At 48.8% G+C, this 12,773-nt stretch overlaps 1 protein-coding gene across 4 annotated transcripts in view; it reads right to left on the minus strand.

Moving 5' to 3' along the window:
• Positions 1 to 3,457, minus strand: part of LOC149361281 (uncharacterized) — a 126,529-nt gene extending 123,072 nt beyond the window's left edge. For 2 of the 4 annotated variants that reach the window (XR_016288934.1, XR_016288933.1), the window contains exon 1: positions 214 to 3,457. Coding sequence is in view for 1 of the 4 variants with exons in the window: in XM_089572645.1 (XP_089428771.1) it covers positions 214 to 229 (16 nt within the window). In the remaining 3 variants the exon portion in view is untranslated. The remainder of the gene's footprint in view (positions 1 to 213) is intronic. The other 2 variants (XR_016288935.1, XM_089572645.1) reach the window with 2 other exon arrangements.
• Between the last annotated feature and the right edge of the window lie 9,316 nt (positions 3,458 to 12,773).

Below are 12,773 nucleotides of genomic sequence, written 5' to 3' on the forward strand. Positions count from 1 at the left end.
TACCACGGCACCTGAGTACTAAACGCAGACATAGACTATGAAGCAAGACTTGTCACGCAGGCTATACGTCCGTTCTTTTCTGGCAACGCATTATAGCTGAGGCAACCGCACGCAGACTGCCTCCACTGCCATCCCTCCGCACACTAATATAGCCGCACACTAATAACGCGTGTGAATACAGATCAGTAATAGAGAAGCGGTGACGGTACTCACCAATCATGCAGCTCATCCAGGCTTAGTAAAACCGCGCCGTCGTCTTCATTGCCTTTCCAGATGATAAGACGTCGTAGCGCTGCCTTTCTTCATGGCTTTGCCCGTCCAAACTCACCGATGTTGACTGGGCGTAATACTCGTCGTTGGCTTCCAAAACACACTTCTGTTCTTCACACATGTCCGCCGCACAAGCACTCAAACAATGCCATGAAAAGCCAAATAACACAAAACGTGAGGCAACGCACGCACTGACATGGCGCCGGCGCCAGCGGCTTTGCCCTTGTTTTTGCGTCGTTCAAAAACTGCAACTCAAATGCGCTTTTTTACTACTAATATTTAAATTATGTTCAGAAGAAAAATATAAAAATTTTTTTAAATTTATTTTTTTATTAAGTGCGAACACTAAAGCGCTTTTAAATACTTTTGTAGAAGCTGCGATCCTGTGATCCCATCACCCAGGGTGCCCCGGATGTTCTAGCAGACGACGGAGCAGACGACGGCGCAGACGACGCTGTTGACGGAATGAAATTTCGTTTGCTGCCAGCTAAAATCTCTTAATTGCGACAAAACGGGCAAAGAAATGCACCGTACCTCAAGCTGGTGCATATCAAGGATATGTTGGACGTGAGCGGTAGGATTGAGAGCAGCTGCGATGCATTACTTTGACTGACGCGGGCATGCTCGACGAAGATTTACACGAAACTGAGAGCTTAACTGTGACCCGTACAAGCGGATAACTTTGATATCAACTGCTTTGCGAATCTACGCCGATAGTTGCGTCACACTTTAGCTGATATGCAACAGCGGCTCGCACTCGCCGCATCTTGTTCGCGTGTACTTTCACAATTGAGCAAGAGCCCACATGGAAGCCGATAGAAGCAACTGTGTTTTCGAGTTCAGATTGTTCCGCGAAATACGAGCAGCTTGTTTTAGCACGCACTCGAATTGTAGTTCTCAGCCAGAGCGTCACGAGCGGTGACGATGGCCTCGATGACGAGCGTAAGAATCACCTTAAGGTGGCCGCAACGAAGCCGGTATCCCAAGCGTATATGTGCGCTAAAAGTTGTTTACCTGTGCTGCAAACGTGGGCTCAGTCGCAGTCCAGCCGCTAGCTGCTCAGTTTTCCAGCCTTGCGAGCCCAAGTCGCTAGCTGCTGAGCATTGAGGGAGCCGAGCTTCCAGAAATGACACTGCCCGCGAGCGCGCCGGGCGACAAGTTTGCACTGCTCCCTGGATGTCGTATTCGTCGATAAGCCTGGCAGGTTTCATATCGATGCCAGAGCTGAGAGTGCTTTCGAACTGGCTAGCGCTGAGGTGCTACTCTCTTCACTGTACGTTGTACTGTGAACCATGTCTCGTAGTGAAATAAAGATATGCGCGGTTTCCGCGCTAACGGTGACGTCGAGGACGAGCTTAATAAACGCTGTAAGGCAGCAGATATTCGATGCATATATGTGTGCTAAATTTGTTCACCTATGCTGCATGCAAACGTGAGAATAAAGTCTCGCTCAGTCGCAGGAGAGACGCTCGCTGCTCGATTTTCCAGCCTTGCCTGCTCAGTTCGCGAGCTACTGAGCCAATCATTGAGCGAGCCGAGCTTTCGGCAACGACGCCGCCCGCGGGCGCGCCGGCCGACGAACTGCGCGCTGCTCTCTAGCTACCCTTGTCGTCGCTAAGCTTAGCCGATTGCACATCGACGCCTAAGCTGAGTGCGATTCGGAACTGGCTAGCACTGAGGTGCTACCCTCGCCACCGTTTTACTGTCAGCCCCGCGTCATAGTGAAATAAGCTCGGTTTCCGCGACCCCTTCAGGAGCAGAGCTAGCAGAAGCCAGGCGAGCTGCAATGGGCAGCAGAAGCGGCTGTGGGAGAAAATTTGTTTTGCTGTTATCGCTTCTACCAACAACTCGATATTGGCTAACGATACTCTATCCCAGAGCTTAGTAAATGGACGTGAACAAACAATACCAGTGAATTTTTCTGACGCCGGCTTCCAGGCTGGCAGGCCGGTCCCGAGAAGAGCGCCCTTACGCTTGCATGGCAGTGGCGCACGTCAAAACCGCCCCGACATTCTACTCTTCGCTCAGGTTGTCGTAGCACACTGTTAATAGCGAGGGACCAGAACACTTTAGTGGACCGAGTGTGAGGGACCAGAACACTCTAGAGGACGAGGCGCGAGGGCTCAGGAGACTGAACCAAAGCGCGCGATCGACTGACGTCAGTCCCAAGACTTCTCATTTCACGTGAGAATCAAACCAGCAGGCGAGCTGCAGGTCACTCTTGTAGGTGTGAGGAAGTGTCGTGGAGCTGCTGCCCGATCGCAAGCGACTGCTGGCCGCATGGCCTTTGCTATTGCGAGTGTGAATGGACATTAAACACACGTTTACAGTAGGGAGTCACAGAGTTCGCGCGAGTTAATTAAGCCCCTTGGTCACGGAGGGGGAGCCCCGAACTAATACATCCTCATGGGGAAGTCACTCACTGACCGAATTCTTGCGGCGCGACTTCATGTCGCAGATCTCGCCACCCAATCCTTGGCGTCGCGGGGTAACGCCACGTCGACTGACAAATATTCGGGTTCTTGCTCCTCCGGGAAATTACAGCGAAGGCGCGACGCAACGGTCCACGCGCGCGCCCTTTCTAGGCGTCCGTGTTCAAACCAGGGTGTCGAACCGGAACCGAACCCGAACCCGAAACCGGAACCGAACCCGAATTTTCGCCCGGAACCGGAACCGAACCGAACCCATATTTTTTTCGCCATCTTGGAACTGAACCCGAACCGGAACGATTCAAAGGAACCGTTCCGAACCGGTTCGGGACCCGGTTCAGTCCCACTTTTTTGCATTCCGGCATACCTCATGTTTACGGACAAAATGAGATGATCTAGCCCAAGCAACCACAGATATCCGTCGGACGTACGAGCTAGATCCGAACGTCCTTTGCCGAGATCGGACGTCCATGGGACGTACGAACACAATCCGATTTCGGATATCCGTATTCGTACATCCGCCGGACGTACGGACAGTGTCCACTTTTGTATATCCGCATGAGAGACGAGGTGGACGTCCGAAGGATGTAAGGTCGAGTATTTTCCCAGGCCATGAGTATGGACGTTTTTTATTTCACAGAAAATTCGAGTCTTTCGTGTATGTATACTGTTTTATTTGCATCAGTTGGAGGGTTTGACGCGAAGACGTACGATTCCACTCCTACCTGCAGTGCAAGAGCCGCCAACGAGCTAAATTTATCTAAGAGGATCCATAACTACAGCGCAAACGACAGGACAGAGATGAAGAAGGGACACCACACAGCGCTGTGGTGTCCCTTCTTCATCTCTGTCCTGTCGTTTGCACTGTAGTTATGGATCATCGAAAACACCAACTCGCCCAACAAATGCTTTTGTCGAACTTCAGCTATAAAAAAGAGGAGAAGCAGGTGTTGCAGAATTTTGCAAGAACTCAATGACTAGTTTTATATTTATAAAACTTCTCCAAATTAGAGGAGTTGCGCGACATGTCCACTGTTTTGCTAGCTAAACTTGCCATTGAAACCATTCGTAAGCATCAAAACTCCCGTGCATTCTGCTATCACCATCATCATAGATGTCAGTTCGCGGTCAGACCAATCCAATCCATCAGTACGGCTCCGTAGCGCTGTTGTTGATATGTTGCGTAGTGTTGTCGCGCAGATCTTTATAGCTCTGTTATTATAAAATGTGGCTTTGTTCAGTCTGTGGACGAAAGTTGTGTGTAACTTAAGCAATTCGAAAGATACGGGAAGCGCATGAAGCTCTTCTGGAACACCGGAATCCCGTACTGCCTCGACCTTGGTGTCAAGAAGGCTTAGTGCACATGTGATTGCCTACGAAGGTATGTATCCAGTGCACTTCTTGGAACTTTGCTAGGACAATGCAGCATGCTCATACGTATAACATTCGTTCACAGGACAGTGGGAGCAGTAAGCGCGAGGAGATGGCTTTCCCAAGTGTGTGCTGTTCTCGCACTTTCGGGAGCCTACATCACACAGCTGCGGGAGCCCTCAACTCGCGCGAATAATTCCCACTCCTCTTCAAAGTAGCGGGACGGAGTGTTTTCGCATCTTGTTAATTTTTAAGGCATCGCTATGTTCACTGTGCCTATTTAAAGAGTGATAACGCGCGAAAGGCAGACCATAGGAAGCGCGTGAGGTCGCAGTGGTTCGCAACGGAAGCTTTGCGGCTTTCTGTGCACAGTCGCGTACAGTGCTGCGCAGGTTGTGCCCTAAGGCCCATGAAAATAAATAAAGAACAGATACATTGTCAGATATGGTGTGGAAAAGTGAGAATTGTTATTGCCTTATATTTATTGAGGTGTTTGTTAAAGTGCATTGTCTGTTATACTTGCAGCATTAAACACTTCTATTAATTGGTTCCAATGTTTTTACTTGGGCTACTGCATTGTGCCATTTGTTTCACATGACTGATGTTTGCCGCGTTCTTTTTTATTTCAGAAATCCTGTGGGTGGGAAGATTACGGATGTGTGTCCCAAGCTTGCTACATTTGAAGAGTCACATTTAAGAAAATTTCCGAATGTAACCATTGCTCTGCTGATGTATCATCAACCACAATAAAATATGCGTGATATGCATCAAATTGTTTTTGGTTTTATTGCATTGCGCGGAGTGAAAAAAGCACGCATGCACCATATATGCGAATATTCGAGAAAGATCCGCCAATGGACGTACTCAACTGGACGTCCGTCGGCGGGCGAACCGTATACCTTTGGCCACCTTTCGGACGGCCGACGGACGTCTACCGGCTGTTTGCGGATGTTCAGCGGACGTACAGAACATCCGAAATAGACCTCTGTCGGCCGTCCGAAGGATATCGGTGGTTGCTTGGGAGCGCATAGATTTAACCATCCGTAGCTCTCTGCGCTGGCAAGTGCGAAAGTGGTAACAAGTATATGCGACAGGAAACTTACAGGAAGTCTGGTGCCTGGGAGGAAGCCTAATTGACGCTTCTGTAATGTACTACCGCCAATTCTAAAGACTTGTAAGTCAAGTTTATGTGAACTGCGTAAATCTTTAATCAGATTGTTAGGACTGCTCTAACTCAATAAAGTACTATAGACACCAAATTTTTGTTTGCGTCTTTCCTCTTTCAAACGATGCGCTAGACATTGGGGTACATGGAGCACCCCGTGGTATTCACCAAACACATAATAAATAATTTATATTTGAATTTCTTCTTGACCCTATTTCGGTTTCACCAACATAACGATGGCTATGACGTGTAGTGGAAATTAGGTCGCGTGAGGTGCAATAAAACGGCAATATAACTGCTGATACGTCGTTCGTTGTAATTATAGGTCTTGGAGCCGCCGGCTGATTAAAGTGCTATAGTGAGTCTAAACAATGTATCAGCGCTTGTATTAGTTTTCCCGTGCCTTTCGTGACCTAATGTTGAACTCACGTCACAGCCATCATTCGGTTGATAAAACCGAAACAGCATGGGAGAAAAAATTACTTTCTAAATTATTTATTGGCAGTAGGCGAATACCGCACGCTGAACCATGTATTCTAATAACTATGGCGTCATTTGAAAGGAGAAAACACGCAACAAAACTGGGTGTCCATAGTCATTTCAGCACCGATTGAGAATGCCTTCCTTTTCTTTGCGTCCTTTCCCACAAATACATGAAATATTAGCGAGAGGACCGAACAACGTTCTGATGGTGGTTTTGAGGAAAAGAAATGGCGCAGCAACTGTCTCACATATCTCGGCGGACACCTGACCCGCGCCGTAAGGGAAGGGAGGAAGGTGGGAATGAAAGAAGAAATAGAAACAGGCGCAGTAGGGGAGGGCTCAGCAATAATTTCTGCCAGCTGGGGATCCTTGACGTGCACTGACATCGTACTGCACACGGTACCTTTTGCGTTTCGCCTCAATCGAAACGTGGCCCCCGGGCCCGGGTTCGAACCCGGGTACACTGAATAAGTAACCGAGTGCCCTAACCACTGAGCCACCGCAGTGGGTAGTGCAACATTTACTTTTGTAGGCGCTCATTGTCTCAGACAGCAGGTTCTAAATAAAACACCTCACGATGGGTCTGTAGGGCAATAAAGGAAAAAAAAAATGGCTCAATGGCTGGGGAGCTCGGCTGCTGATTCCAAAAATACAAAAAACAATGTGTTCTGTCGCACGTTGCAAATCCCCAGCTGGTGTCCGTTAATGTGGAGCCCTCCACTAAACCGTCTATACCATAGCCCCAATGTCTACTCGACACGTTAAACCCGAGATATTACTACTAGTATTAACAAAAGAAGAACGTATAAATTGGTGCAGCTTCTTTTTTTTTAGAATCCGCATATTCTTGTTTGTGGGCGACGGAAATGTGCAACGAAAGGCGGGTTCTTCGCAACGGTGTAGATGTACTAATCAGAAAAAAATTAAATACCGATTACACAAAAGGACAATGCGGAAATACATGCGCTCGCTGGCATGCGTTAGTGATTACGCCCTAAAAGATGCTACTGCGATGAAATGTAACTGCGATGAAGTTATTTCGTTATGCCAATTTGCTGAAATCGTTCTGCTTCTAAGAAAAAATTGCTGCCACTCGCCAGCGCGCGGCTCCATGCGCTGTTGTCGCACTGCTCGATCTTGAATTCTGTCTGGCGACTTATATCTACTTCTCGCTGTCATACTTCCGGTTCTTAGCGTCTGACACGACAGGCTTATGATTGTTGGCTTTTTTTCGTAGAACGCTTGGGCCACTGAATACGTTGAGCCTTCACAACAGTCTGCCTCGGCTATATCGGGTACATGGGGGTGATATGGGTGGGGAGATGGGTGAATGTTTTTGACGGTGCATTTTCACCAGTGAATGCCCTGATGTACGTCCACCGGTGGGTGTGCATCAAGGATGCAGGCTGCACTCACGCAACCCCCCTCCCCCCCCCCCTCCCACACACATAACCAGCGCGGTTATTTTTGGGAAAGCAGGCTATACTGCTAACGCAGTAAAAAGAACAACTAAAAGAGTATGCATACTCTAACCACTCACTCCGAGTGGGATTCGTACCAATGGCGGCGCAACAGAAAACTGTTTTTTATGGTTGTGGCATGGAATATTTGGAACCTATCTGACCCTCCTCATGCCTTACTTGACCGCGTCTAATTCTGCGCTGTCGGCATAAGGCATCACGCCAGCATAACTCCCTTTCTCCGCCCACACATGAAAATTCCAGATGGTGCACACGTCAAGAAAGGGGAACCAGTCAGGAGGTTGAACTTGCGCAGCATATTCCTCCTGCATTAAAGTGCACTGTTATCTGAACAGTGACCTCGTTGAACGCGGTGGTTCTGGGTGTTCATCCATCATGCGGGTTTTCCACACGCTTAACAGTCCTATGAACACGAAGAGTTCACACGGAATTGCGAAGTTTTTCATCGCAGCCATAAATGTTATAATCAAATGTATGATGTCAATGGGTTTTTTAAGATTCTGCTTAGGTATGTCCCAAAAGAACACAGCATCGCGACAAAAATAACATTTTATTGCTCAAATTGTTTCACGTTGCTCGCACAGGTAGAAATGCACTGACCGCGGAACAAACGTCCCTTTGGCGCGAAGGTACCGCCTGTTGCAAAAGTTTACAGACCACCGCGACATTGAAATAAACGGCGCGGTGGGCTGTAAACTTTTGCAACAGACGGTACATCCTATCATGTGAGGCCCATGTCTGAAGCGTCAAAAAGGTTTTTGTGGTCGATGGAAACTACAGTCGAGCCCACTTATAACGAACCTGACGGTCACGCGGGTTCGGTTCGTTATATCTGATGTTCGTAGCAAGTGGATTATTCTTACAACAGCCAAAAACACTAAGGCCGCTAAAAGTGGCGTTTATTTCTTACCAAACTGCGTTATGCGTGCCTACTTGTGCAAAGCAGAACCTGTCACGGCTCTTTCCAGACTATTCTAGGGCAGTCATTTAATCCTCGTCAAGACCTTGCTGCCAACTATCAAATTTAGGGACGGGGTATCACTAATCATGGATGAAGTGTGCATGGTAGCTGGTGGCAGGTCGGCCACGTAATTGAGATTCCTGGCAGTAGGGAGAGCTCGCACTTGGTGTTCAACGTATCCGTCAGAGCAGGGGCTTCTGCGATTTTGTGGTCCGCAGGAACGTAGTTATCCGAGGAAACATCTGGTCGGCTATGGATCCACGAAGCGTTGCCACAAATCTGCATGCGCCTGGTCACGCGTGTTTTCGAGCTTCTATCTTTCCGGGGTTGATGCAGCGACGAAGTAGCGCAGTGCTTGTGGCGCAGAATGCAACCGTTGCACTGTCCGCTGTATGACAATGCCTGCATATAGTAGCGGCGCAAAAGATGGAGACGATTGGGCAGGCCATGCATGCCACGTGACCGGCATGGCCAGCAAGGATTTCAGAATTCTGAAATCGTTGCTGTTAGTTGATCCACGACCATGGTCAGCAGCTTCGCTTTCGACGATGCCTCTTTCTCACGCGCACCGCGCTTCTTCCTTTCGGGATGCTTTGCCCAGCCCGCGAACGCGCAGGCAATGATCGCCCTCGTAGGCCATCGACGCGGGTTTGGCCGGCCGTTACTTACTATTTTAATAGAGAGTTGCAGCATATGGTTACCGTGTTTACTTTATCGTTTACAGTGTTACCAGACGCCGGACTTTCCGGATAGCCTTGCGCACGCCAGTGCTGCGTTTTAATTCCATTTCTGGGTCGACATGTTCTTTCCGGGGCGGTGTCGTGAAGGTTGAGAGGCGCTATTTCATCTGCGTGCTTAGCGGAAGGACGACCTCTACAACATCGGGGTAGTTCACCGCGCCACCTCGTTCGCTGTAAGCGAGTGGTGTGGCCAGAGTTGTTCGCTGTGTCTGCGACGAATTTCCGTTGCCCTTATGCATGTTTTCACAGGAGCACCACACCCGCTCCTAATAAGCGAGCGTTCGTTATATCTGCGGCCATTAAAGAGGGCTGCACAGTACATCCGCTGATCATACACTAGTATTAAGAAAGTCTAGGTAAGGCTGTGTGTGCACGGGTAGAGGAAGTAATGACCGATCGCAACATTTGTCATCTGCCTTGTGGAGAGGCCGTACAGGTAAGTAAAAGCGAAGAGTGAGATAACCGAATGAATGAGCACAAAGTTTTCTCGCGAGCATGTCCAGAAAAGACAGGCGAGCACTTAGTCTGCTATTAAGCACAGCTACCAGAAAGAGTTGTTTGGAGTTTTGAAAATAAATGGCTGAAACAAGTTGGTGGAAAAATCGCTGAGGCCAGATTAACCACTCTTCATCACTCTATCAAGGGCAGAAAAAATTCTTTTGGCACAAAGATTGCCTTTGATAGCGCCCCAGGAAAAGTCACAAACACTCTATGCAGTGCAAGTATATCTACTTCCTCGCACAATGCTGCACTTGCAAGAATGTTGCAGCTCAAGGTCGCAACGAAGATGTTGCCAATTTGTGTGCGTGCAAAAACAAAGCGTTCTCAACCCTTCCAAGCGTGTGTTTTTTTATCATACTATTTTATGAGAAAAAAAGAGGTTGACGTCATCATAATAAGCCAATGTGGTAATTTCTTACTGTATTATAGTGAGAACCCACGAATAGTTGTGTTTTTGAAGATACTGAGCTATAGAGGCTCGGGATATACATGGTCTGTTCTGAAAGTAGTAGGACTCATTTTTTTAAACAAAATTTATTCAAGAGAATAGTACAAACGATTACAATTTTTCAAGGTAGCACCCTTCCGCACCTACACGCTGCTGTTAATGAGTTTTACAGTTTTCGTACGCCTCCAGGAACGCCTGGACCGGAATGCTGTTTAGCTCCCTCGTCACGGCCTGTAGAACCACCTCTACCGATCCGTGATGTTTCCCCTCGAGCGTCGATTTTATTCTCGGGAATAGAGAAAAGTCTGGCGGGACCAAGTCGAGACTCTAGGGGGGCTGAGGCAGCGTTGCCACCTTGTGCTGGGCAAAAAATCGGGGTCCTCATTCACATAATGAAGAAGATCCTACCGGTTGGCCTTTTCCTCCTCTGACAACACTCCCGGCACCAACTCTGCAGACGCTTTCCTCATGGATAAGTTTTGTGTCACGATCTCAAAAACTTGGGTTTGAGGAATGCTCAAGTCATCAGCAATCATTCTGATTCTCATTCTACGATCATTGTTAAGTAAATGTTTCACTCGCTACACATTTTCGTTGGTCTTGCTGGTCGAAGGGCGTCTGGAGCGGTCGTCTTCCTCCACTCTTTCCTTACCTTCTCGGAACAGCTTGTGCCACTCAAAAAACACCTGATCTACCCATGGAAGCGTCACCGTAGGCCTCCTTAATCATATTGTGAGTCTCTTTGCCCGTTTTACCAAGATTTACTCAAAATTTGATCGCGTATCGCTGATCCAGTAAACGCTCGACGATTCTGCGTGACGAGACGTTTCGACAGAGGTTCACAGTACCAGCGACCTCCTCTCTTCAACGGCCGAGAGCCGACTGCCGATTTTCCCCAGTATTCCCAATATCCCCCTTCAACGATCCTGCACGCGCAAACCACCTCTCGTCCGCCCGTTCGCCCAGGTAAAAACCAGTCCTACTACTTTCAGAACAGACCCTGTATATTTGGTAAGTTCTGGATGTTAGGGAGAGCCAGTGCTCCCACGAGGCTCTCGTTGGGCGGCGGATGGGCGGTGGAGGGATTCTCGCACATTTTTTTAACATGCTATAGTAAAGGTGGGGGGACTGGCAAGTCGGTTTCGGGGTGACGGAAAGTTCTCTATCTGTATGTAGGTGCTGCTACATGACATCTTCGTTTTTCAGTAGTGCGCGGGAACGTACAGGGCGCGTGCGGCGGAAATTTTGGGGCCCTGTAAGTACACTGCGAACGGTAAAGTCCAAACTGACTCAAGCTTTAGGGGAGACCTATTACTCGCGCGACGGGGTCTCTGTCACAAAGTGCGCGCATGCTTTATTTTTCTTCTTTCTTCTCCGACCAAAGTGGCCACGGCTGGCCACGGCGCCGGCCGTATGCGGGCATGTCGCGACGCAGCGGCAATGACTTTGCCTCCCCCCGCGTGGGCTTTGACCCCTCGCGACGCTGGGGGGGGTCGAGACTACGCCGCCCCCCTCCTCAGGATTATCGCCGGGAAGAGAGTGCTTTCACGAGGGGGGGGGACGGGAAGCGGCCGGTGAAGGCCCTAGCACCCGTCCCAACCTTGAGAAGTTAACATCCCTCCTCGTTAGGACCATACCTTTCCTTCGCGTCCCCTTCAGTTTCTTCATGTTTCTTCTCCCCCCTTCTCAACATCTGTAAATCGTTGGTGCACGGGGCCGAGAGGATTCGTTTGCTTTTATTTGTTTTTTTTTTTTGTGGTTTGTCACGTGAACACGGTGGCGGGAAAATCACGACCGAGTTAGTTGGTTTAGAGATTTCGGTGCGTGCCGACGTGTGTGGGGTCAGCCAGGGAAGTGCTCGGCAAGCGAGCCTAGGCGGTGTCTGACGCGTAGAGCGCGGCGACGGCGGCCCCGAAAGACGCGTGGAAGACGCGTAACCCGGGGCCCAAGTGCGCCCGTATCCGCACCCCCCCCATCAGCACCGCGCGCTTCCGCAGCCCGACGCTCCCTGCGACCGGACCTTGCCACTACGCAGCTAAGTCACCGATTCTCACCACTCGCTTTGCTCTTTTCTTTGTTCTGTTGCTGTTCTCGTCCTATTCTTTTGTATATTGCTTTAATCGTGTAACCTTGTTGTATAGTTCTCGCCCTGTTGTTTTCCTTCTTCTTGTTAATAGTTTGTGTTTGTGTTCTGATTTTGTGCTTGTTGTTCGCATCGCACCTGTGCATTACCTCTATTTTGCTTGGTTTGTTTTGTAACCGTTTGTTCGTGTTCTTGCCCAAGTAAAGGGGGTTGCTAAAGAAACTTGCCTATACGCCTCATGCCTCCGGTCAACGGCTAATCAGGCGTGGCCCCTATCGCCGGTCAGCAGTCTAACCTCATCTTCCGCACGCGGGGTGGAGAAATTTGTCGCTCCACCCCCTCCTAATTTACGGAGAGTGCAGTGGTGGGCAGGTTGGCCCGATTAATTATAACTTCGGCGCCAATCAAACATCTAGCCGCCCACCATATCGTGACAGTCTCCCAAACTGCTCACCGGCTTTTCGCCTTGCACCTCATAAGGTGGATTAAAGCGAATAAAAAGCCGATTTTCTTTAATTTGGAGTTCATTTCATTTTGCAGTTCTTGCCGTAAATACATCTTTTTGCTGCGGACAATAAAATAAAATAGGTAAAGTGAGAACATCTCGCATTAAAAATGTATTCATGCTTAAGTAACGCAGTAAATACGGCAAAAGGAAGACGGGAGATGACACGAGCGCTGACTAACAACTGGTTATTTTTTTGGGAAAAGTATATAAAGGCGCAGGACACAGGGAACAACCCCAAAAAGCTGAAGAACAAAAGTTCAAACTTAACAACATACATAGCATGCACATCACAGTCGAGTCATGATGTCTTTTTCAACGAAATTCGAAGGCTAT

This window comes from Amblyomma mixtum, chromosome 2 (genome assembly GCF_055824585.1).
Source record: "Amblyomma mixtum isolate Tamu chromosome 2, ASM5582458v1, whole genome shotgun sequence".
NCBI classification, from domain to species: Eukaryota; Metazoa; Arthropoda; class Arachnida; order Ixodida; family Ixodidae; genus Amblyomma; species Amblyomma mixtum.